The sequence below is a fragment of the Amaranthus tricolor genome, chromosome 10, assembly GCF_026212465.1.
Source record: "Amaranthus tricolor cultivar Red isolate AtriRed21 chromosome 10, ASM2621246v1, whole genome shotgun sequence".
NCBI classification, from domain to species: Eukaryota; Viridiplantae; Streptophyta; class Magnoliopsida; order Caryophyllales; family Amaranthaceae; genus Amaranthus; species Amaranthus tricolor.
The window spans coordinates 820945-847641 of NC_080056.1; the positions used below are offsets into that span (position 1 = coordinate 820945).

Below are 26697 nucleotides of genomic sequence, written 5' to 3' on the forward strand. Positions count from 1 at the left end.
CATGGCTAAAAACATTGCCGGGAACGAATTCTGCATAAAAAACCCTATCCACAATGTGGATAAAAAAGTTCGGCATCTAGCGCTTATGCGAGGTAAATCTTCACAATGCTTTTTCACTCACACCCGAATTCGCTCATATCTTTCTGTTGGAAATTGTTATGTGAAAGCTGAGATTAGGCAGTCTTCTTTGGAAGTGTTACTAGAAAAATGGAAGTACTTAAGGGTACTAGACCTTAGTAACTTGGCTATAGACGATGGAATTTTACCAGATTTCATTGGTGAATTGCTACATTTAAGGTTTCTAGATCTTTCTAGAAATTGGTGGTTAGAGATGCTCACTAAAATCATTACAAAATTGTATAATTTACAAACATTAAAATAAACTGATTGTATCTCATTGGAAGAGTTGCCAAAAGATGTAAACAAGTTAGTTAATCTTAGGGCATTGGATATAAAGGGTTGTTCTATGTTGACCCATATGCCTAAGGGCATAGGACAATTGACTTGCCTTGAGACACTAGGAAGATTTGTGGTGGGTGGAGTGTGTTTGAGTTGGGAGCAATTGCATGATCAAGTCAACGAACTTAAAGATCTTAATAGCCTCAAAGGCGAGCTTGATATTGAAATCTGGAACCCGGTAGATGCTTTTTCAAGTAGACGAAGATAGTACAAGGGAAGGAGGATATTTGAGTAGCAAAGAACATCTCAATCGTGTCAAAATTGTTTGTAAGATAGACAACGATAAGGAAGGAGAAAAATTGATGGAAAAGATGCAGCCGCATTGCAATCTTAAGGTGCTAGAGTTGATGGGAGACAAAAGCGTAATGAGAATGCTAAGTTGGGGAAGGGGATGCAAATTAGTAACCTATTTCCCGAACCTCGTTACATTGCGACTTTTTAAGGTTGACATTGAGCACCTAATGTGCCTTGGAAATCTTCGCTACCTGAAAGTCCTTACACTGGAGTCCATGACAGAATTGGAATACATAGTTGACGATATTTCTGTAGCACAAGGATGTATATTATTTTCCTCCCTTGAACAACTTGAGTTTACTTGGTTACCCAAGTTGAAAGGATGGAGGAAACTGGTTGGTGATGATGGTAGCACCAGTATGGAAGCATTATCGTTTCCTCGATTGAAGACATTGAGCATACTTAGGTGCAATCGCCTAGAATCTAATTTGTTATGTCTCGTCTTGGAAAGGTTATATCTCAAATTTTTCAATGAAAAACTATGAATTATAACCTCACCTTCTTCTTACATTTTACCCAAATTAACGGAGGTGGAAATAAACAAAGTTGCATGGCTAAAATCGATGTCCATAGAGGATTTTCAACGTCTTCAAACCTTGCACATTTGGAAAGACTAAACAGAGAGTTTCGGAGAATATGGAGAGGTTGTCTTTAGCTACTTGTCCTCCTTACAATACTTGTCCATTCGTGAATGCTTCAGTCTAAGGACTGTTGCTCGAGAATTGGAGCATCTCACTTCCTTGAAGCACTTATGGATGATGGATTGCCCGAAATTAGATTTATCAGACGGAGTAGAGACAAAAAGGAGCTTTTGGCAATCGCCTTATTGGTTCTTCCGATCCTTGATATTCCAAAAGGCCTATTATCCAATATCATTCTATAGCTCGCTCCGCACCTTGACATTGTATAACCTCCCTCAGGTTGTGGCTCTACCGAATTGGATACAATACTTAGCGGCTTTGCAAACACTTGAAATATCTCAGTGCAAAAGACTGCGTTCTCTGTCCTACTGGATGCCTAAACTCACCTCTCTTGAAGAACTGAGACTCAGATGGTTGTTCATCACACCTAAAGGAAAGATGTCATGGACTGGATCGACGTCTCATCCAACATATTCCTTTAATTCGAATTTGGTAAACTTGTATATTTATTTCATTTTTATATAGTGCAGATTTATTCTTGATCATCACATTGTCAAATCGTCTCCAACTTGTTTTCATATAAATGATACTCATAGTATTTGAAAAATATGAGTATCTTTTGTAACTCTCTTTGCACCTTCATGAAAAAATAGCACTTGAGGACACAAATCTCACATAATTTGTTCTTTATGACCCCGCGTCCCTCTAAGTTTGCTACAATTCATATTTTTGCCTGTCTCACTTAATTTGTTATATTTTTTTTAGAAAAGATCTTGACCAATTTTTAAATTTTCATCCATACATTTTCTCTTATTTAATACCATGTCGATGATGATAGAATTTCCTTGAAATTACAATAAAACTCTCTTGTTTGAAAAGTATGAACTCATAAGTTCCTATAAATCTACATGTAACTTTAAAGTGATCACTTATGATATTAAAGAGATCAATTAGATAAATAGCACTTTTTTCTTTATTCTTTAATTTGTAAATAGAGGCCAAAATACCTTTTAAAAAAACCTGCCAAAATCAAAATTTACACCCTGAACGATTTGAGACGCATTTTATGGCAATTTGGGATGGAAGTTCCGGGGTCATGGACGAGGCTATGTCCGACGTCCCACGTTTCATGATTCTACGGGTAGCCCACATAACCACTATCAAATTTAACTTGTGTTATGATAATTTAAATTCGAAATTAAAGAGCAGTTAATTTTGATAGAGTTTTGGGCGCATGTAGAATTTGTAGTTAGATCCCAATAAATATCGTATTACATTAACTGCATACAAATATTTGATTACATCATAATTTGTACAACAATATTTTTGGTGGGACACTTGTTCCGCACTTATACACTCTTCACTACTACTTTTATGTGAGTTCATGTCTCACTTATCAATCTCTCTATTTTTTGTAGATATTTTATAATTTGAGCTCATGGCTCAATCCTTTTTTTTTATGGGAGCTTCTTTCTCTACATGATGCAAGTGTTATAATACTCTATTTATACTTAATATGAAACATTCTAGTAGTTAAGTTAGAATTTTATCTAGATATTTCTTTTCTTACTTTACACCTCTAGTATATTCTAACTACTACTTACTTAACACTAGATAATCCTAGATAATCATCTTCTAGATTTTTCTGATTAGTCTTTCAAATAAATTTTTGGCACAATCAGCAATAAACACAATTGTTAACTATTAAAATCTCATAATATACTTTTTTAAATTTAAGAGATTAACAAAATCAACTTATTGATGAATCCTGTTCCGCAGATAATAATACGCTACTCATTAACAATAGTATATTTGTATTCTTTTTACGAGTAGCAATTTCAATGACGCAAAAGGAATATTAGGAATATATATGATTATGAAAATTGACAACAACAAGTGTTGTTATCAATACATCCACCATCTTCCCATGTTTCATTATGAGTAACACAAAAATTCACACAAGATTGCTTGTTGCAGTCTGAAACCAAGCCCGGCGGATTTGGAATTCTGCATGGTCCATTATTGAATTTCCCTGATTCTTGTCCTGTAAAATACAAATTTTTTATAATCAAATTGATAATATTAAAATAAATAAATAAATCAAATGGTTTGGAACACCCAATTCCAAAATAAAATTTAATTTCACTTTATTATCATATAATAATCTTATTAGTATTTAAATTTATGAACAATTTAATATTTTATATTAGAATCGAATTCAAGTCATTTCTAAAAAAGTGATAAATATTCCAACTAAATAAGACCTCATTCTCGAAATATTTTATTACTTTTACTCCACTAAATGGAATAAATTAAAGGACGGACGTTCTCTAAAATTCACAAACTCAAAATCTACTTTTTTAAAGCAATTATCATCATCATCATACCCGATGTATCCCGCTCATAGAAAACTATGGTCAGGGTCTGTGGAGGGAAGAACGACGGCAGCTCATACCCATAGAGGAGAGTGCGGTCAAGGAGTCCCTCGGCTCGAGAAAGGTTTTCAGAGAGAGAAATCTGCAACTCACAAATAGAATAAATAAATTACGTACAAAAAATTAAAAATAAAGATAAAAATAAAAAATGAGGTAAAGAGCGATAATTAAAGACAATAAACAATAACAAACACTAGGTAAAGGGACAAGTTTAGTAATCTAAGACGTGGATAAGATGCCGCCAGCTGCCCCTATCTTGGTTAGATCCTTGGAGATGTGAAGCTCATGCATGTCACTTTTTTTTAAAGCAAGATCTCCTCTAAATAAAATCAAAATAAACAAAATCAAACCAAACTAAATCAAAATTTTATAATGTCATGTTTGAAAACAATGATTTCATTTAAAAATTTGGAATTGACTCAAATTTATTGTTTGACAAATCAAAAATTTTAAAATTTGGATTTGGATCAAATTCCACTATTATTTTTAAAGTAGTTAAAATTGAGAATTTGAGAGTGACCATCCAATCCTGTCTAAAGTTATTTATTGCATTCAAATTTCATAGGAATTTAGTTAATAAAGTTTTTTTGTTTAACAAAACAATTCAAACCCTTAGAAATTTAAAATTCTCAAAAAGTGTAACATTCTACAATGAACAGAATTTCACTTATCATACCCACTCCTTGATTAATTAGAATTTTTATCATACTGAAAATAATTTTTAATGTTAAAATAAAATCTAAAAAATTTAACTAAAAAATTCCAGTAATTATAACTTCTCATAGAAATTTACTTCCTACAATATATAAACAAACGAACACAAAGATGCACAATAAATAACATACCATATGATAAAACAATGAGTGAACTGGTGAGGATCAAGAACATCAAAAGAGGAAGCTTGTTCATGATTGCTTGTAGATTTGCAGAAGTGAAGAAAAAAATTTTAATCATTCAATTAATATAATTACTGTAATTAATCTAAAATATTATTGACACAATATATACTATATAGTATATATACATCATCTTGCTTCCTCATATATGGTAAATAATTTTTAAAAAAGATAATTTTTTATCTTTTGTCATAAATGAATTTATGATAATAGAATCATTTGTGATTTTGATTTCACTTTCATTTGTAATAAATGTTTTTTGATTTTTGTTGTTAAATATTGTGATTTTGAACGTTATTATTTAATAACCTGAAATCTAAACACGAAATTGAGTTTTATCTCAATAGAACATGTATGTACTATTTTTTTATGTAGGTCCTTGAGAAGTAGATGGTAAATTGGTGGTAATCACAAACATTAATTAATAATTTAATCTCTTTCACTTTTCTCAGAAAACTGAATTTAAATCTCTTTCACTTTTCTCATTAATTGAATTTATCATAATCGCATATTAAGTGATATTGTTTCTATAATTTATTGATATATGCCATCTATGAGAATTTTTCCGAATAAGATTTTCTTAAATAAAATAGGTCATCAATCAATATTCAATAATCATTTTTATTTTTCTTGTAGGAGGCATATTACTCAAGTCCATTGTTTACCGTGTCTACTCAAGAATAGTCATGGATCAGGTTCAGTTGGACTTATACTCAAATTTATTAATTTTTTGTGGGTATAAACTCAAATTTAAATTCTTAGAGTATGAAAATTTTAGATCCATACTATCTTGATGAAGTTGATGGATTTTGGATTCTAAATGAATTCATATGGGTTTTAAATTAGTCTTTATTTAAGTTTTTCATGCGGTATTTATCATAAAATAAATGTTGTAGATTAATTAAATCAATATGACAAAGAGTGTAAATGAAAGCTCGAGTCTACTAATATGAATTGTTTTTTAGTTTAAATTCTATAAATAATAATCTTTCCGTTTCTTAATGAAGTTTTCACAAGAAATGTTTACGAAAATTTTAAAAAAATAAAAGCTTTTAGATAGTGGAGATATTATTTTATTAAATAATAAATTTGATGGAGGAAAAGTGAGGACCATAAATATTAAAAAACATATTAAAAGAAAGTTAGTATAAAAATATGAGGACCACAACTAATAAAAAATATTTTTATAAAGTTAGTGGAAAACATGTGAGGACCATAAAAAATACAAAAATATTAAAATGAAGTTAATAGAAGATACGTGGGGCCATAAGAATTATTAAAATATTAAAATGAAGATGAGTAAGGTTATCTCTGTCTAAAATTTATAATATAATTCATAAATAAAAAGATTTCTTATATGAACAACAAATAAAACAACTTAAAATGCAAAGTGAAAACTTCATTAAAAAAACAAATAGAGTAGTAATATAAAGAAAAAAAATTACGTGTATGAAATTTTTTTAAATAGTAAATGAAAATGTAAAAATATTAAATTAAATTTAACTATATATCGGCGTACGAGGGCTAATTGATGGCCATTTATCGTACCAACTACCAATAAAGGCAATTGTGTCATAAAACTTGTGATAAGGTGATCTCGGCTCACGAAGCATGCTCAGTTCAGACCTACGGTTAGGCACTAGATGTAGGGCCAACTCAATCAAGACTAATATTCTAACAAAATACTACCTCCGTTTAAAACTAATATTAATAATTCTTGTATGAAATGAATTAAAAATTTTACTTAATTATATTTTTAACTTATAGATTAAAAATAATATATAAATTAAAAGTGATAAGTAAACATGACAAAAAATAAATAAGACTAATAGATAGAATAGAAGGTAGTATTATAAGTAATAAAAGTAATAGAGGAAATTAAAAAAAAATTATCTAGAATGATCTAACTATTTTTGTACAATAGATTCAAACTTTTAATCAAATAAGTTATTTTCTATATATATATATATATATATATATATATATATATATATATATATATATATATATATATATATATATATATATATATAAAACTAAATTATAAGAAGTTGAAAAATTTTAAATAAATTCAAAAGAGAAATCAAGTAACTTTATTTTCTGATTTTATTTATATTTATTAATTTTAACTTTTATTTTTTAATATTTTAATTTTTGATATTTTTTTAACAATTAACCTACAATAATCGGTTAACATTTGACCGTGTAATTACGTCTCCTTATCTTTCTCGACTCGGGGGACTCTTTTGGCCACGCTCTCCTTTGTGGGTATGATCGGGATTCGGGATACACTGGGTAGGATGATGATGAATCGGTTAATATTTGGATACTAATAAAAAAATTAAGGGAGATTTGACGTGGTAACTCTGAGATTTTGGATTTTCCATGTGGTAACCAAAACTTTTAAAATAATCTACCCGATAACCCTGAGGTTTACAAAATTATTCTACCGTTATTTTTGCACATAAAATGTTAGCAAATGTTAATTTCAAAGTTTTTAAGACTGTTGTAGGCCTATTTATGCGGCTCACCATTTCAAATGCCATTAGTTTCAACCTTTTTCCTCAAAATATAAACCTGAACTCGACCATGTTTCATCAAAATCATATTTTTTACCCAAATTCAAAGATGGTAGAGTTAGAGTTTATATTTTGGGAAAAAGATTAAATTGGATGACATTTGAAATGATGAGTCGCATAAATAGGCGTACATCAGTATTAAAGCTTTAAAATTAACATTGGTTAACGTTTTATGTGAAAAAAATCATAAATTTTTAAAAAATTTTGATTATTACGTAGAAAACCAAAACCTAAAGTTAGCACGTAAAATTTTTTAAAATTAAATTGTTATAGTTAATTTTGAAAAAGCGAAGGAATACAGAATCGTCAACTTACGGGCACATAGCATCGTGTGTTCTTTTTGATCGCAGAAAAAAAGTGAATAGGCTGTGCATACGACCAATATTATTAATCAATACTATACCAAATTTATTAAATACTCCAACTGTCCTATATTCATTAATATTAAATTATTATATTTATAATTTTATAATAAAAATTAAAAGTTATAAAGCTATTATTAGCTTAAAGTTTCATTGTATTTTCCAAGTGTTTCATTTTAAAAAAGGCAAAAATGGCAGAAAATAATGAACCATTGTTGTTAACAAAGGAAGATTCAGGAAAGAAGAAGGAGAAATATGATTACTATGAAAATTGCCCAGGATGTCAAGTTGAAAAGAGCAAAGCTGAAAATACAAATGTTCCATGGCTTCAATTTTTCTTTATCTGGATTATTACTCTTGCTTCTGGTAATTCTTTTTTTTTTTATAAATTTTTTTCCTTTTTCTCGACAAACAAATCAGAAAATTAAGCTAATAGTTTATGATATCGTTTTGTGTACTTTTGGTTTTTTTAAATGGAAATGATTTAATACCAACTAAAATTAGTAACCGTGCATTTTTAGGTAGGTATTTTTCCTTTAATTTTTCTTGTTGTAAACTTTTTTTAAGTTTAAAATTGGCAACCATGTGAATGGTCTACTAATTAAGTTATTTGGCAAGTTTTAAACTATGCTCTATTATGTTATGTTTGAGAACAATGATTTCATTTGAAAATTTGGAATTGGCTTAAATTTATTATTTGGCAAATCAAAAATTTTTAAATTTAGATTTGAATCAAATTCCATCATTATTTTCAAAGTAGTTAAAATTGAGGATTTGAAAATGACTACCCAAACCTTATTATTCTTAAATTCTTCATTTATGATTTCATAATTTGAAATGAAATACTTGTCCCAAATACTATATTAATTCTTTTATTTTGGCAACTATAAAAAAAAGATATTTTTACTCCATTTGGTAAACTATGCTCTAAATGTTCGTTTAATTTCTACTTTTTGCTATTCATTCTAACATTAATATTTTTAAGAGTTGGGCTTAGAGAACTCGGGCATGATTACCACACTTTATTTTGCATAAAAATATTTGTTATTTGTTTATATTTGCATTGTGATTCTATTAATGCATGTTGTATTGTTGTCCCTTTTTCAGCATTGCCCATATCATTCATCTTTCCGTTTCTATATTATATGGTAAGTAGTTACTAGTTACTACTAACTAGTAAGTAAAAGTTCCTTTTGTGAGAGCTTTTTGGTTTTTCAGTTAAATGTAGCAAATTTAAAGTACGACAAAATTATATAGTCGTCTGGTTGCGATTTAATTTTCACCATTGCGGAGAGTGATTTCATTTTTAGATCTTTAATTATGTTGCTTCGATGTGTATGATGACCATTTAATTGTACTATGTAGGTGAGGGACTTCGGCATTGCCAAACGGGAAGAAGATGTTAGTTTCTATGCTGGTTTTGAGGGTAAATATAATTGTCTTGCATTTTTATTGAAACTGATATATTAATTTATGTAGCCGATTTCAATCTTTTTTAATTAAGACGCTGACATACTATAATCAATCAACCTCTGGTTATGTTATTGAAGGATCTGCATTTATGGTTGGCCGAACATTCACCGCTATAATATGGGGAATGGTGGCCGATCGTTATGGTCGAAAGCCTGCCCTGATACTAAGCACATTATCAGTGTAAGTGTTAATTTTTAAACTCTTTCCAATGTCACAGGGCCGGCCCTATAAAGGGCATGAGAGCCTGTGCTCCAAGCCCATCCAAATAATTAGAAAAATGTTGCTTTTATATTTAATAATTAGAGGCTTATAATAATATATTTAGCAATTAGAGGCCTGTAACAAATATTTCGCCCAGAGCCTCTCAATTCTTATAGTCGATCCTGCGTTGTCATAATAAGTTTGGGTGTTCTTTGTTATGGACGCTATGTATTCTCATTGCAGAGTGATATTTAACACAATGTTTGGGTTGAGCACAACTTATTGGATGGCACTTTTTTCAAGATTCTGTCTAGGAGCATTCTGTGGTACACTTGGTCCCATGCGGGTATATTCACCTTATATACGTTATGTAAGATTGCGTACATTTAAATTTATATTATTATCGACTAATTCTAGTTGTGAACCATTTGGCCAGGCGTATGCCTCTGAAGTTAGCCGTCGAGAGCATCAAGCTTTGGGACTCGGAATGGTATAACATACGTAAATCTTTGCTTGTTTGTTTCGATTTTACTCCGACCAATAGTTGATTGATCGATGTTGAGCTATAACTTAATCTATCATTTTCAGATGTCGTCTGCACGAGGAATAGGCTTAGTCATAGGTCCGGCACTTGGTGGTTACCTTGCGCAAGTATTCACATGAACTTCATCTCATTTGCTTTAGTTATATATATCAATATATTTGTTTTTATTTGCGTCTTTTATTTCTATAGCCTGCAGATAAAATTCCGAGTGTATTTTCTCAAGAATCAATTTTTGGAAGGTAAATTTTGCTTTTCTTTTTTTTTTTTTCAGTTCTATATTACTATTGATAGTGACATATTGTCAGATGAATTATCACAATCAATAGCTTAGTATACGGCAGAATGTTCGATTGCTTACAAACATAAATTTGGTTTGTAGATTCCCATACTTTTTAGCTTCTATGGTTATATCAATCTTTGCATTTGGTGTCTTCATCCTCTGCTTTTGGCTCCCGGTATATTTCTTTGTCCATCTCTTTCGTATTGTTGATATATTAGTTTATTTAGCCGAATTTATATTACATATATTTGTCTAAAAATGTATAAAATAATTGATCTTTAGCAACTGCAGTATAATAGTCAATATGGCAGATTGAGACTTTTTTTGGCCTGCTTTAGTTTGGGTCGGGCCCTCTTGGCCCTTTGTATTTGGCCCGTTTATTTTATAATTTTGTTTTTTTAATTTCGATCAGAGTAAACATGTATTTACTTTTTGTCACTTAAAATTAGACTATTGACTATTATAAATTTATAGTAATTATAAAAAATTAATAATAAAGGCTCGTTTGAGACTCGTATAGAGCTTGTTTGTAGCCTGCTTTATGTAAATAAAGGGCTCGTTTAAAGTCTGACTAAACTCTATGTTCTCTGTTCGGAAAATATTTTATGCAGGAAACATTACATACGCATGAGGGTGATAGAGAGGATGTTGACGAAGAAAAATTAGTGAATACTGAAGAAGGAACTTCAAATTCCTGGATTAGCCTTCTTCTAAATTGGCCTTTGATGTCAACTATCATAGTATATTGTGTTTTTCAATTGCATGATATGGCCTATGTTGAGGTGATGTGAAATAAGTATTACTTTTACGACTAGAGTAGAAGTCATATGGCATAAATAAGATTGTATCGTATCATATTTATTGAAATTTAAAATTTTTTAAATTATTAATCGATACTATCAACATCATAAAGGCGTAAAAACCCGCCTTTAACTCATGGTTTTAGTAGCGATATAATAATCATATCACCATGTTATCTCATTAATGTGGTTGCTAGAATTGCGACTAGATCAAAACCACATTTTTGCACTATGCAAGAATCATCATTAAACATGCAATCACGAATTTATTTTTGACATTTTAATCAACTTTTCTCAGATATTCTCGCTATGGACAGTAAGTCCGAGGACTCTTGGAGGATTAGGTTTAGCAACTGATGATGTTGGTGAAGCTCTTGTTGTGGCAGGTATATTCTTAGAACACTTAATACCTTTTTACTGTAAGTTGAAAAATAATTCACATGTAATCTTACATCAATAATTAGTTAGAGATAAGTTGCGTAACATATAAGCTTCATGGGCTATTTCTCCTATTGCTGATTGATATTCAGATGGAACCTCATTGAGTTTGTGTGCAACCAACTTTTCTCTTGTGTGGGTCTTGTTGTGTACATGGCCAATAATAAATTTATCATCTACTACAAATACATTTGTAGGAGGTTATTTCCGATTAAAAAATACATATAGATTAATGAGTCATTTTACTTTAATTTCTTTATTAAGACATTTTTTTCTTTGAGTTTTTTTTGAAATATATTTCTCAAATTTTCTTCTTAAACTATTGTAGGAGTTGCTTTGTTATTGTTTCAACTACTTTTGTACCCATTCATGGAGAGAAATCTTGGACCTATCGCAGTTTCACGAGTTTCATCGGTATGTGTTTCAACTAATTATATTTTTTTTTCTTACGACGGGTATTAAATGGTGAAAATGATAATATAAGTTGGTGTAATTTTAAAAGAAAAATCTCGTGACAAGTTTAACGACCATATTTATTCCACTTTAATCAACTCATTTTTTTACATATATATTTCATTCCAACGTATGACCAATTTAAGAAATTGTTAACAAATAAAACCTTTTATTATTAAAATTTCATCATCATAAGTTTAATATGATACTCATTATCATTATTCATTACTAATAAACAAATTGGCCGTTCAGTTAAAATAGTTTGTAGTTTGACTATTACCTTTATCTAACTATTGTTATTATGGCATGAAGATTGTGAGTATTGCAGTGCTAGCAAGCTTTCCCTTTTTTGTCAATCTAAAAGGAACTATTCTCTCAGTTGTGGTTGATGCTGCTTCTGCAGCAAAGAATGTTCTTTCGGTATGTGCACATTGTCTTTAAGAAGCTACTACATATTTCCTCCGTTTTAAAATACTTGTTACGTTTGACCTTTACGCAATTTAATAAACTAATTCAATCTTTAATATCTATAATTTTTTAAAACTCACGACAGGTTGCAATCACGACAGGATTGTATCTCCTGCAAAATCGAGCCGTGGTAATTTTTTGTTCTTTTATGGTGCAAAGCTTTTATATATTTAAGTTATATGATGCAAATTCAAAGAGCTAAAAAAACACTATCGGTTAATTTTTTTCATTATATGGTGAGTTGAGATAGTAATTTAGAGTCTTGATTTAATACCAGGACCAACATCAAAGAGGAGCTGCAAATGGACTTTCTTTGTGTATCATGTCAATCTGCAAAGCCATTGCTCCTGCTTTAGCTGGAGCCCTGTAAGTTTTCCCATTCAATGCTTTGATTGCTATTGTCAAGAAATCAACTTATCCAAAAATTTAAACCGATGTTGAAAGTTGAGATCCTAAGAAATATTAAATACTCTAGCACGCCCCTTCACACGAAAGCCCTTTAGGCTAGAAGGATGTATGCAACACAGATCCTCTTCAAACCAAATGCGAAATACTCCAGTTTAATTTGAGAGGTGGTTGTGATTCGAGCACGTAATCTGTTGTCACGATGTCTCGGATAACATGTCAAGGAATCATCTCAACCAAAAGCTCAAGCTAATGGTTTAAAACGTACCGTAAGAGATGTTACTGTAATACTATCACAATCACCATTTCATTACCTCAATGCCACTAACAAATTCCTAGTTTGAGGGTTAGTTGACTTGAGTGTATACAACTTTATTCTTGTAATAAAAAAAATATTATTTTCGATTGACTCTTAATTACAAATTACAAATATCATAAAATGTCACATGAACAATAAATGCTCTTGATTTAACAAACAATTTTACTATAAATTCATCATAATTAAAAACCAAATAACTTAATATCTTTGTGCAAGTTTATTACATTTAATATTATGTTTTGGCTTCCTTATTGGCAGTCTCTCTTGGACAGAAACACGCCAATCAGCAACTTTTCTTCCAGGTATGTTACTCCATTTATCCTCTGAAATACTTGTTACATAAGTATTTTTGGTACCGTTGATTATTCAAATTTATTTTATATTACGACTAATAATGTATAAGAAAAAAAAAAATCTATCGAGATCTTATTTGAGTCGTCTATTTGCGTATCTTCATAATATGAATTTTTATAATTTTGAGTAGATACAGATGATTTATTGCTACTTTATTACAGGACCTCACATGATATTCTTTCTACTGAACGCGGTTCAATTTGTTGGGTTTTTGATGACTTTCGAGCCTTTCCTTGCAAAACCTGCTCAAGATTTTTGTTAGTCTTTTTTTAGAAAGAAATTATTGCTCGACGATCACTTGTTTTGAAGCTATTGATAGCCAAAGCCTAAACGTTCTTCTAACACCTCAAGAATGTTGAGATATTAACGAAAACCAAGTTGTAGTATTTTATGGTCGTTTTTAATGGCTAAGCCAGAATTTAAGACGAGGATGAGCCAAAAGATTAAACTATTGTTGTTATTTATAGCTCAATTGGTATAAACTCCTTATGTTAGTATAAATTTTGAATTGTTAGCATGGTTGCAAAAGGAGAGGACCCAAGTACATTATTAACATAAAAATTTGTGTATGGTGTAAATGTAACATTTTAAAGTTTTGAGTTATTCGGCTATTTAAAAAGTTAATATAAAAGTCAATATTTTTAGCCAGTTAAACAAGTTGATTGAAAAGCCAATCGCTAATAACCATTTGCCAAAGACTCTGAAACTTTTTGGCTTTCCTTTTGGAGCTCCTTGTCTAGATCTTTTATTGCATTCAATTACCAATGCAGTAAAAAGGAGAATAATATTCATAACTCTTAAATGTTAGAATTAATGTGCGAATTATAGTCTTAAAATTTAGCACTTTTGCGAATTATAACTTTAATGTTTATTTTTTTGTGAATTACAACTATCAAAGAACCAAAGTTTGCAGGTTCATACCAAAATACAGAATTTCGACTATTTTGGTGGTCGGAATTTTGTATTTTTGGCCTAAACTTGCAAACTTTGATACTTTTGTGGCTATAATTTACAAAAAATAAACATTAAAACTGTAATTCGCAAAAATGCTAAACTTTAAAACTATAATTCGCAAATTATTCTGAAAATTATTATTACAAAAAATTAGTTACAATCATGAATGCATAATTTGATTATAAATTGTTCACTACAAATGATTTTGAATTGTGAAATGATTTTGGACTATTATATATTTGACTAATTTGAGTATTCACACTTCTCTTTTTTTTTTTTTTTCAGTTTAATCTTATTTGCACTATTTTTTTTATATACGTACAATTATTCCATATTCTAATTCGGAGAGTCGAGGAGCTAAAATTAATGGGTCATAACTTGAAAATGTTTATCCCATGACTCGAAAACAACTCAAATCGAAAATTTTTTAATAAATTTTGGTCAAACCCAACCGAAATCTAAACGCGATCATTTTGACCCGTTATTAGTTCCTCATTAGCATTTTTCAGTCATCATTTTTTAGTGGAAACTTGCTGTATTTGTAGTCAATTTTATAATATTTTAAATTAATATTTCTTTATTATATTCTTAAAATTGATATATTGTCCCTTTTTGCTATAAATATATTTTCTATGAAAATAAAAATATTTTTTTTATTTTGAAATAATGTAATAATAAGAAAAAAAATTTAAAAATCCTTGACTCATAAGATTAATTCAACCCAAAAACAACTCAATTTGAAATTAACTCGACTTAAAACCTGTTCGACCGATCATTTTAAGGGGTCTAATTGAGGGAGTAATAAAGTTCATTTAGGAAAAATTGTCCAGAATAATCGCACATATTGTCCATCTGCTGTGATCAATCCATACTATTGATTATTTTTAAATAATCCAACATTTATATATTATTTGCTGACAGCACCCTTTTTACATTTTAACCGGCTATTATAAGTATCTACCACCAAAGAGGACTAGTGTAAGACCAATGAAAAACCACAAGGGGAAAAAGAAGTGAATGTAACGGCTAGTAGGTACCTACATTCATCGTCATCATTATACCCAGTGTATCCGCCCATAGAAAACTATGGCCAGGGTCTGAGAAAGGAAGGACGGCGGCAACTCATACCTATAAATGAGAGCGCAGTCAAAGAGTCCCTCGACTCGAGAAAGAATAAGATAAGATTCTGCAACTGATGGGACCGAGTACGGCTGAAGCGAACTCCGCAAGTCTGCATCTTTATCACACACAAGCGTGATCAAGATAAATATAAACAGAATGCATATGGTAAACAAAAAATAATAATAATAGTTATAGCAACGAATAAAAGCCAGAGAACAAAAATGCGAAGGGAGAATCAGTAGTCTAAAACATGGATAAGGCGCCTCCACCTACCCCTGTTCCTGGTCAGGTCCTTAGAGAGGTTTAATTCATGTAAGTCACCTTTTATTTGTTCATCCCAAGTTCTCCTGGGTCTTTCTCGACTCCTTTTACCCTCTACTATGATACTCTTTATCCTCCTCAAAGGGCGTCGAAAATCTTTCTCTGTACATGTCTAAACCACCTCAATCTATTTTCGCGCATTTTTGCAGAAATAGAGGCAACCCTTAGTTTGTCTCTAAACTCTTAGTTGCTAATTCGATCCATCAATGTGTGCCCGCACATCCTAAATGGATACCTATAGTTGGCGATTAAAATATGAAAAGAGGTGCTATCAGCAAATAATATACAAAGGTTGAATTATTTAAAAATAATTAATAATATGAATTATTCACGATAAATGAGATTATTCTGAATAATTTTTTCATTTATTTATGCCAAATTGTAACAACAAATATAGTGTGGAACTATGGATAGCCGAGTGGAATCCCTCTTCAAATTTAGTTTCAAGTTTTAACCATTTGCCCACAAGTCTTAACCATTGTCTAGAAGAGAGGGAGTGAGAATTCATGAAGCAAAGATGGTGAACCCAAGAAGAAACTCTTATGGAGGTAACAACCAAACCCCAGAAAACCCTTATCAATCCCAATCATATTCCCTAATTTCACTTCTTAATTTGTTGAAAAAGCCTCAAGCTTTTCCATTTCTTCTCTCAATCTTCCTTCTTCTCACTTGGGTTTCTCTTAAATTGCAACATTCTTCTCATTTCTCTTCTCTTTCTTATGATTCTCAAATATTGAGTAAAGAAGAAGACCTAAAAGCCAATTTGGTTAGGTTTCTTCCTTCTAAGTTGGCTAAAGATAAAAGGGGTTGGCTACTTAATCCTGTTGATATTGCCCATGACGCTGGAATTTCTGGTATAATTAGGTCTTTTCAATTTCAATTGATTTTATTGTTAGTTATGAATTGTGTTGTGTTTGATTTTAGATTCAAACAACAGTACTTTATAATTTGTAATCATAATATGTTGTTATAATTAATGATATCCTTAAGTATGATTTTGTCTTTCTATAATGTAGTCCCATCTTGGTGGGGTTTGGGGGAGTCCGAGGTATAAGAAGTGAACATGATTTAACGAGTGTTTTAATATAGTTCGTTATAATCTGAAACAAGAACTAGAAATCTTTGTTCCCATCATAATCAGGGCATTATTAAGCTAGATTTTGTGATTAATATTTAATAACTTTTGCAGCAAGATATAACAAGGGGAACATGAGACGGTCTCGCCGTGAGACATACCGGATTAAATAGCCCCATAATAAAAGCTTTTAGCTTATGGGTTTCTTGTTTTGAAGTCGTCTCACCGTGAGATTACACTACGGGCTGTAAGGGGAAATATTGATGTGGGCATTTCAGATTTTTTTTATTGATACTTTTGATGATGAAAATGAAGTAATTGCTGTAAATTATTGTTAGTTGATACTTGATAATATATGATGGTGAGTTTGATAGCTGAAGCTTGTTCTTGTGTTGATTGCTAATTCAATGACAAAGTGGTATGTTATTGTATGTTCCAAGTTTAAAGCATAATTAGTCTAGAATATTGTTTATGTGGGTGTTTTCTGAATGTATTGGGTGATTGTGATGATACAACTCTCCAACAACAATACAAAATCCATAATCCAAAAGACTGGGTTCGGCTATATGAACCAATTGATTTAGAGCATCAAATTTGATTATAAAGCTCTAGTCTTTCCATTCTTCAGGTGGGGCTGTGACCTGTGCTGCAGTACATGTCGGTGAAATTCGACCAGGAGGAATTAGGGGGAATCACAGACACTATACTTGCAATGAGACGTTCATCATTTGGGGTGCTCGCGTCAGGTTTAGGGTATGATTTTGTTTCTTCTTTGTTGAGTGTGCTTCTGAAATAATGTTGCTTTTTCTATGAATATCGAAATGTGTAAAGCTGATATTTGATGAATTCAGGATTAGCGAACTTGTTGGTTTTAAGGGTTTTGTGATTTGCTGCTGTATACGGGTCTGATACTGCTATTGTGTATACTTTACTCTTGCGAAGAATTGTATAATTTAGGCAGTTTGGAGCCGCTTCAATTAAATTTGTCATTAAGCCATCTTTGTAATGGGAACTATCATATCTATTTGCTTCACTGAGGGTCTGATGCCGATGTGATATTTAGTTGATTTAACTGGTCAGGATTGTGTTTTGGCCGAGCTCGCGGTTTCTGTATATGACCGTCATTCCTTGATAGTTGCTAGTATGCGACTGCAAACTGCAATCTACTTACACGTTTGGTGACTTAGAAAGAGGAAGGCGAACTTGTACTATGAATATTTATTAGGGGTGGTAGTTTAGAATAATGCAAAAGTGAACACGTAAGTTGTAGGCTCTTGGGTAGTTACACTCTCTCTGAAGTTTTTTCTTGAGCCGAGGGACTCTTTGACCACACTCTCCTTTATGGGTATGAGTTTCCGTCTTTCTTCCCTCTCCAGAACCTGACCATAGTTCCTATGAGCGGGATATAATGGGGATGATGATGATAATGATGAAGAACATGTTAAATACAAAAGCTTGTATAGTACAAGGGGAAAATAAAATCAAAGAATAAGAAAACATTAGTAAATCTCATTGTATGTGCCAGTCTAATCTAGTCACATCCAATGATCATAAAGAGACACTTATCGTTTGAGATTAAGGCTTTGAAATTATTTTTGTATATATTTGAACTACTATGATGGTCAGTATCTAGACTTTGGCCTTTATAGCCCGTTCTAGTACTCATACCTTGGACATTCAATCATTTGCAGCTGGAGAACAATCAAGTGGCAGATAAGGGTTACGCTGAAGTGTTAATCGGAGCAGACGAGGTCGCTGTTGCTGCTAGCCCAAGCGGGACAGCTCATGTACTGGTAAATGTCGATCCTATAAAAACCGCTTTTCTTTTAGGTTGCCAGGATGAAATTGTTAAATACAATAGCTCAAATACTGCTTTTAATATTTGGAATGATCTTTAACTTTGCCAAATCCCTTGTATAGTACTCTATAATCTATCCTGATATTTTAAGTTAACCCATCAAACATGTTATTAACAAGCTGAAGCTATATTTCATCTTTACTCATCTTTCTTGATATTTGGGAGGATCTTTGTCTCATTGGATTTTGCGGTTTACAGTTTTTGATGTTTTTGCTTTATTTGGTTGTATTTGTGGCATTGCTTTACGTTTATTCGCTTAACTATGTTTATATCATGCTCTCAAATAGCTCTCACGTAAAAGGAAACAATGCATCTATTAAAAGAAACGAGTGATAATGGCTCATCTATTCTTATATTACCCTTCAATACTGATACATAACATCGATATGTTCTTTTTGGTGAACTGAATGAAGTTGAACTATATTGGAAACGACGTTTTTGTAATTTTTGTTTGAGAAAGCGTTAAAAGGTTCATTTTCTTTGCTTACAGAAATGTTTGACTTAGGTTCACAATGATTTCATGGGTTTCACTATTATTTCTTTGTCTTTTTGAATTTGGTACATTACGTAAATCAAAGTGAGAGTTTTTTAGATTGTGTAGCAAATTCTAAAGGACAGAGAGTATGTCAAATAAGAATGTACTTAACACTCATAGACGATAATGAGACATTGTAGGAGAAAATATCATTATTGATAGCAAACTTTTAGAGACATAGAGACATATGCGGGTAAATCTTTTTTAGGAATACAGGAGAGTAAACGATAATAATGAATGTACATCAATATTTCTAAGGTTGCATCAAGAAAATAGCATTGGCATTCTCATTGCTACAATACAAACCAGGATGTTGTTTATACCCTTGTTCTAACAACACTTCCCTAGCCTTCATTACAACCTCTTTATTGCTTAATTGCCCCAAATTTTGCATTAAAACTTGCTCAATCGCATAGCTAAATGCGCCATGCGCCTTACCACCTTTGTCGGCCTCCATGTTCACGTCTGCTGAGGTCTCGTTCGATTGGCACCCACTTAGTAAAATTCCACAAGCGCTCTTCATTGCTCGTTCGAGGCAGCCTAACTGTTCTTGATTGTCAACTTCTTTTATGAAGAAGCTGAGGGTATCTATGCTTGTTGATTGCTTGAGTTTTTGTAGGATTTTCTCATATGGAATGTGTCTGGGCCTTGAAGATTGGGCCTGGGCCTTTGATTCGATCGTAAACGGGCCAATTTGCTCTTTCTCTTGGGCTATTAAGCCTCCACTGTGGCATGAATCAGAGAGAATTGTGAAGCTTGCGTTAGGAGGTAACTTGTTTACTAATTGCCTGAAATCCATATCTGCAAAAGGATGATGTCTTTCTATTATTCATTCTTTTATAATGATCAATATTAGGGAATTCATGATAAGATTAAAAATTTTAAACGTATTATTCTATTTGGTGAATCCCGTACAGGCAGAAGTCGACAAGGGCTATAAGTCGATCCAAAATTAGGTTTTATTGTTACAACTGAGAGACGGATTTTCGGATGGGTTTGGGCAGAGTGACTAAGGAATATGCTCCATTAAGCTAAGGACTTAATGGGTTAAGTTTAGATGATCACTTCTAACATTACAATTTGAATAATCAGTCGGTCTCTTGAGAGACCTCTTCTCAGGCCCAACCTATTAAAGCTTAATGCTTACTTATTGTATCTTTAATATCTACTTACATCATCCTTAATGAAATGGTCTCTCAAAAAGACCGTTTTTCATAAGAATTTTTGTTAAATAATTGGCAAGTTGATGATTTTGTTTAAATAAAGTCTAGGATTGATTCTGAAGGAAAATTAGAATTGCGATGAATAAGGGTTTATAAAGGTAAGGGGGTTTGAAAAATGGGGAAAACACACTTTTGTGGTGAATATATCATTTTAAATATGATTGTAAGAACGGTATATTAGATATATCTATCTTCTATTTACAATTTTACCTAGATACCTAAAAGGCTAAACGATATCGTTTAAGTCGGAACATTTAATTTAGCATTTAAATGAATATGTAAGTTTTTCTTATTAATAGATAAACCAGCTAACCTGTGATGAGATTGAAATCACAAGGCACAATAGCTTCATCCTTTTTTTGAGCCTCATTATTCAAAGAATAGGGATCAAAGTCCCATGACCACTATAATGAAAGTAGAGTACATCACCTTCATTAGCACAATCAACCATATTTTCGAGTGATTTCTTAATGAGAACGCCAGTAGGCAGGGCTGAAGAGCCATGCTCATCAGTTAGTAGCTCGATATCTTCATCATTGAACCCAAACCTCTTAATAAGCACGCTTTTCATGGCCAACCTTTCAACTCATATTCTGTGTTTGGATAGTTGCAATCTACTAAAACCGCCTTTCTTTTGCGTCCTATTTCTTTCATAATGCTTAATATTTGACTATTTACTAGTCTTAAACAAGTAGTTCAATGAATATGAGAAAAAAAAAAAAAAAGTTTTGTATTGGATATTTGGTATTTTGTTATGATAATGAATGTATATTACTCATAATTCATTAATTGACATCAAATTTATATTGCATAACACAAGTTATGGGTTGTTAAATTTAAGTATAAGCTACTCCAATTTGTTGGAAGGCAAGACACTCTTTACCTTAAAACGGGTTTCTTGATTATATAAGCTACTATAACAAATGGACATTTTAATTGATGTTTATTGTCATCAAATGCTTAAGATTGTACTCTGCGGTATTGATTTTGTTACATTGTGAAAATTAATGTAAGAATTATTTATATATCGTGTAGTAAAACCCAAGGCTTAAAGAGAGTATCTAACTATAAGTCTATAAGTTACTCATTATCTTTTTTTTTTTTTTTTTTTTTTTTTCTCATTTTTTATGTGCAAGACATCTTTTATTCTTCACTTAGACAAATAATTCTATTTGTTAAAAAATTTTAATACGACCATCTTTATTTATTTTATATGACTAGAACTTATTTTGACTTGATAGAACTTTTTTAACCAAATATATTTTTTTGATCAAAACTGATTTGTACAAATTTTAACTTATTTTAGTAATTAGGTAAGTTAAAACATTACATTTTATTTATCTTTATGTCATATTGTCACTACATTAAGCATTAATAAATTATATGCAATTAAACAAAAATTGAGATCTTAAAAGAGTATTATATCACTCCATTAGGGATTGACAAACGAAAAGGTGACATCAACGATGTACACATGCTGATTAAGTTAACCTAAAAAACTTTGGCTGCCTTGTGATTTGGGTGGTCTAAATGGACAAGTTTTTTGGAATTATATCAAACATAGGGTATTAGGGTGTTTAAAAATATTGATTCGAATTATCTGATCCGAAATATTCGATAACCGATTTTATAAATCGAAAGGAAATCAAATGTCGAATCGAAATATTGACAAAATTGGATACCTGGATTTTCAATTTTTATTATTTTCATGGTAGGATATCCTGTTTCTCGTGAAAAAAAAAAAACGATAATATGCTCCAAGTGAGATAAAGATAATTCACTAAACACCGAGTAGCTTTTAATTTGTCAAAAATATATGGTGCAAAAAATCTGATAATCAATTTGACTTTTTAATTGGCCATTATTTATTGTTATTGATAATCCTTTCCAAGTTAAATGGAACCATATGAAATTTAGGTCCTATTTTTTGTAAACATTTACTTAAGACAGGCATGATTTTCTACAGTATTTTTTTGGTTTTTGTCTTTTTTGACTTTTTACAAAACTTAAAAAATTGGATAACAACCAATATTCATATTTTGTTGTTTTGTTATTAATCGAGTCATGTTTTTATTAATATATGAAAACCTAATTAGTAATTAGATTACAACATCATTTACAAAAGAACAAGATAAGGAAGCCTAGATTTTGGAAACTGCACTTATAAATCCTACATAATACATATACATGTTAACAAAAATTGCCTTTTTTTAATATGGTATCTCAAGAGGTGAGAACTAGGGGAGAGGACAATGAAAACCGAATTCAGGACTATATATACGTGAGATTTAGTAATACTCCTTGTTTAAATATAATAAGTTACCTTCTAAATTATCGGCTTGACCTTGAATTAATTAGCCAATATGATGGGTCAAATCCCTATTAATTCGATGGTAAAGGAGATTTGACTGCACATAAACATGATGAGCTTTCATCCTAAAACCAATTAAACTTATATATTCTTCAACAAAACAAAGCAACAATAGATTCATACAAGAGTTGAAAATCTTGCTCAATTTTGATAAGTTGACATGAAACAATAGGTGACAAGGCACAACCGACCAACTCTGCGCTTGTGTCGTGTCACGGGCCATAGCTCAGTAAACATGAGCTTGGTACAACACGACTCGTTACTATTAGTCACCTGACCTGCTCTAGCCCAAGCAGCGGCGCAACGACATATAGCACAGGCACCAAAACAAAATTCATATAAGTAGGCAGTAGCATCATTTTTACTAGTGTAAAACTGTAACATGTTAACAGCATTAATGTACGGAGTGTCATGTTATGGTAAAGAAAAGGACTTGACTGATGTAGTGATGTGTCTTAAAGTGAGTGGTACTCACCTCAATGTGTGAACCATTGATTCTCTGGACAACTCTCCTATTACAGTCCCTACCATAGCGCAAAAGCAAAATTACATCCCACCAAATCAACTGCATTCTAAAGATTTTTAGAATCAGTATTACTCGCATCGTAAAGGTAAAAATCACATTTTGAGCCGTTTTGAATGATTACTCAAATTTTTGGATGATGTTAAGCGCTATGTTACTCGGACTCTTCATTTTACTTCACATACTCGTGTCCGATCTTTGATGCTTGGACATTGGTATGGCACTTAGACACTTCATTTAGGCGTAAAATTGAATATTCAGACGCATCCGACACATAGACACGTATCAGTATCCGACATCAATACCCGAGTCCAAGTAACTTGGTTAAGCATTATGATAATCACATCGATTATTACCATTACTGCATCATCGTGTTGTTACCGCAATCAATCAGTGGTCCCCACCATTCCATATTTTTTGAGTGACAAACTTGCTAACCAATCACAGCAATGGAACAAGGCACATCACTTTTTTGTATGCATTTGTAGTTGCTCACTACCTTACAAATGCAGCACCATGTGTACTGGTCCATTACCCACCTCCTCAATTTGTTATCCTGTTTTATATGATTCTTTTTCCTTTTCTTCCTGCTCTTCCTCCTTCCTTCCCTTCACTTTCTTCATTATTACCCTGCCCTTTACTCTTAAGTCATATACCCATTAAGACAACTAAAAAAGAACACCAACCCCATCAAAGTTTCAACTACTATCCATACTTAGAAATGCCCAATTTAGTATCTTGGACTAGGGAGGAGGAAAAGGCATTTGAGAACGCGATTGCGACTCATTCAATTGATAAATTGAACGAGCAATGGGATGAGATCGCTTCTATGGTTCCTACGAAAACGATCAAAGAGATAAAACAACATTACGAAGATCTATTTGAAGATGTGTGTGCAATTGAAGCAGGAAAAGTACCACTTCCTAATTATGGAGATAATGAAAATACATTATCAAATGCTAATGATAGAGATGATCATCATCATACTACATTTAGTAAGGAACAAAGAGGAAATACTAATCAAGGAAATGGGTATTCTGCATTTGGTCCTTCTGCAGTGGGAAATAGTACCAAATCTAGCTCTAAATTGGACCAAGAGCGCAAAAAAGGCATCCCTTGGACTGAAGAAGAGCATAGGTAAGCTATTATTCTCAAATCCACTTAATTTTTCGATTGAGTATATAATAATTATGGAGTTTCAGGTCAATCAAAAACAACCTCTTTGTTATTACTAACAAGGATAAGATTGTGTTAATCTGACCTGCTGAATTTCACCCTTGTTGAAACCCACTTAATGATGTGAGAAATATTTAGTTTTCCTTAACATGATATCAGATACCCAGGCATAGGTTATTTGACCCTAATCCATCCTTCATTCTAAATGGAATATTAAGCATCAGAATAGCGTTTGTATTGAACCAGCGCATCTAGCACAAAGGGTAATCGAGGCGTAATAGTATATATAAAACATATTATGGGGCTACAACCATCAACTTAAGCTTATGAAAACATCAATACTAATGCTTGTTTTGGTTCAATCATCTGTTTTCAGATTGTTTTTACTAGGACTAGACAAATTCGGGAAGGGCGATTGGAGGAGCATATCTAGAAACTTTGTGGTAACAAGAACACCAACACAAGTAGCTAGTCATGCCCAAAAATACTTTATAAGACTGAATTCAATGAATAGAGATAGAAGAAGATCTAGCATTCATGACATTACTAGTGTCAATGGAGGAGGATTATCACCAAATCAAGCACCCATTACAGGGCAACAAAGCACTAATCCTGCAGCACCAGCACTTGGAACAGCAGCAACAGCTGTACATAATAAGCATCATAGGGCACAGCCTAATGTAAATATGGCACCTCCAGGTATAGCAATGTATGGTACACATATGGGGCACCCAGTAACTGCGGCAGCACCGCCACCGCCTCATCATATGGCATCAGCTGTTGGGACTCCTGTTATGCTACCGCCGCCTGGTCACCCTCATCATTCGCACCATCACCATCACGCTCCACCTCATTACACCGTCCCAATGGCTTATCCGGTTGCGCCTCCCTCAATGCATAGATAACAGTTTAGGGTCCTGGTTCCGGCCTTGCTATAGTCTTAGACTTTGTTTGGATTCAGGGAATTAGAGGGAAAGTAAGGGGAGGGATGTGAAAGAAAGGGATCTGATGTGTTTCTCTTAATTTTGTTAATAACCAAATCTCTAAATGTCAAAAACTTTAGAAAGAACATGTTACCCTTCCTAAAAAAACAAGGGACACTGCCCATATTATTCCCTCCCTTTCCTTTCAGTTCCCCTATAACTGTTATCCAAACAAAGTGTTAATGTTGACAACGGTAAGCAGGTGATTGAACCATGGCTCGGCTTATTGGTGAAGACCTATATGTGCGAAGTATGAGCCTAAATCGGCTTCATCAGGATCGCCTTCTTGGATTAGATGCCTTTAAACCCTTGATTTCATTTTTGGTATTTGAGTAGTTGCTTCCTAATAGTACATCCATTTCACTTTTTGATTCCCTTTTCTCCATATATGTTAAAAGAATTTTGGAGTAAGAAGTCCTAATGATACTTAGTACCCTTTTTACTAATGCATAGGAAAGTAAATTTATTTCCCTTTCAATGTAATTATATGCAACTTAATTAATTGAATCACCTTCTATGTCATGTTGCTAATACGGATAAGGTTGCATACATTCAACCTCCAAACTCGTTATACAATAGATTTATTTTATGATGCCCGACAAATGAAATGTTTTTGTTGTTAGTAAAACAAGCCTTTACATGAACCAATGATGATTGATTCTTTCCACCAACAAACCCTGCAAACTGCAATTTACAAAAGTCTTATATTGTCTTGGACTTTTGGAGTGAATTTTATGCTGATTGCAGTACTTTCACATGATACTATCATAATTTCATGTTTTTACAGCATTTATTTACTGCTCTGTCCCACTCAAATAGTCCTTTTTGCTATTTTGGTTCAAATAGTCTTATTTGCTATTTTTGTCCGTCTCAGTAAATTTGTCCTTTTCTATATGACCTCACCACTTTAACTTATTATATTCAACTCTTTACTCTTTGTGTCAAAAATAAATGAGATAAAATGACTACACGAAAAGTAGCATCTTTGTAAATTTAAAACCGACAGAAAATAATACAGTATATTCAATATATGTCAATTATGATACACAAAGAGATACTATAGCATCACCAATTTCAAAACTAATTTTAAAAGAATAAGAATTACTCCAAACCTCCTTATTAGAATGCACCTAAAATATTTTAGGTGAAATTTAG

The 26697-nt window shown here is 32.0% G+C and overlaps 4 protein-coding genes and 1 pseudogene across 5 annotated transcripts; 4 read left to right on the forward strand and 1 right to left on the reverse strand.

Annotated features, from left to right (window-relative positions):
* The first annotated feature begins 1 nt into the window (after window position 1).
* LOC130825894 (disease resistance protein RGA2-like) lies at window positions 2-5409 on the forward strand. Its single transcript, XM_057691353.1, has 6 exons — window positions 2-278; window positions 405-637; window positions 732-1204; window positions 1454-1886; window positions 3372-3440; window positions 5362-5409. Exons 1-6 carry the CDS (start codon window positions 2-4, stop codon window positions 5407-5409), a joined length of 1533 nt encoding a protein of 510 aa, XP_057547336.1.
* Window positions 5410-7752: 2343 nt separating this feature from the next.
* On the forward strand, window positions 7753-13902 carry LOC130826064 (protein ZINC INDUCED FACILITATOR-LIKE 1-like). The gene is made up of 17 exons (XM_057691581.1): window positions 7753-8032; window positions 8774-8814; window positions 9032-9092; window positions 9217-9319; window positions 9584-9686; window positions 9777-9830; window positions 9929-9991; window positions 10074-10123; window positions 10264-10339; window positions 10776-10946; window positions 11263-11350; window positions 11731-11816; window positions 12168-12275; window positions 12409-12453; window positions 12601-12689; window positions 13306-13349; window positions 13563-13902. The coding sequence occupies exons 1-17, from the start codon at window positions 7858-7860 to the stop codon at window positions 13661-13663; spliced, it is 1458 nt and encodes a 485-aa protein (XP_057547564.1). The 5' UTR covers window positions 7753-7857; the 3' UTR covers window positions 13664-13902.
* A 2300-nt stretch (window positions 13903-16202) lies between these two features.
* Window positions 16203-22277, forward strand: LOC130826066 (uncharacterized). 2 transcript variants are annotated; one of them, XM_057691584.1, is made up of 4 exons: window positions 16203-16652; window positions 17502-17626; window positions 18565-18666; window positions 19886-22277. In XM_057691584.1, exons 1-4 carry the CDS (start codon window positions 16316-16318, stop codon window positions 19916-19918), a joined length of 597 nt encoding a protein of 198 aa, XP_057547567.1. In that variant the 5' UTR covers window positions 16203-16315; the 3' UTR covers window positions 19919-22277. The 2 variants fall into 2 exon arrangements, with proteins under 2 accessions (XP_057547567.1, XP_057547566.1); XM_057691583.1 differs by lacking the exon at window positions 19886-22277 and having other exon boundaries at window positions 18565-18898.
* On the reverse strand, window positions 19520-21143 carry LOC130826067 (metacaspase-9-like; annotated as a pseudogene).
* Window positions 22278-22419: 142 nt separating the features above from the next.
* On the forward strand, window positions 22420-26073 carry LOC130826065 (transcription factor MYBS1-like). The gene is made up of 2 exons (XM_057691582.1): window positions 22420-24520; window positions 24936-26073. Exons 1-2 carry the CDS (start codon window positions 23949-23951, stop codon window positions 25462-25464), a joined length of 1101 nt encoding a protein of 366 aa, XP_057547565.1. The 5' UTR covers window positions 22420-23948; the 3' UTR covers window positions 25465-26073.
* The last annotated feature ends 624 nt before the right edge of the window (window positions 26074-26697 follow it).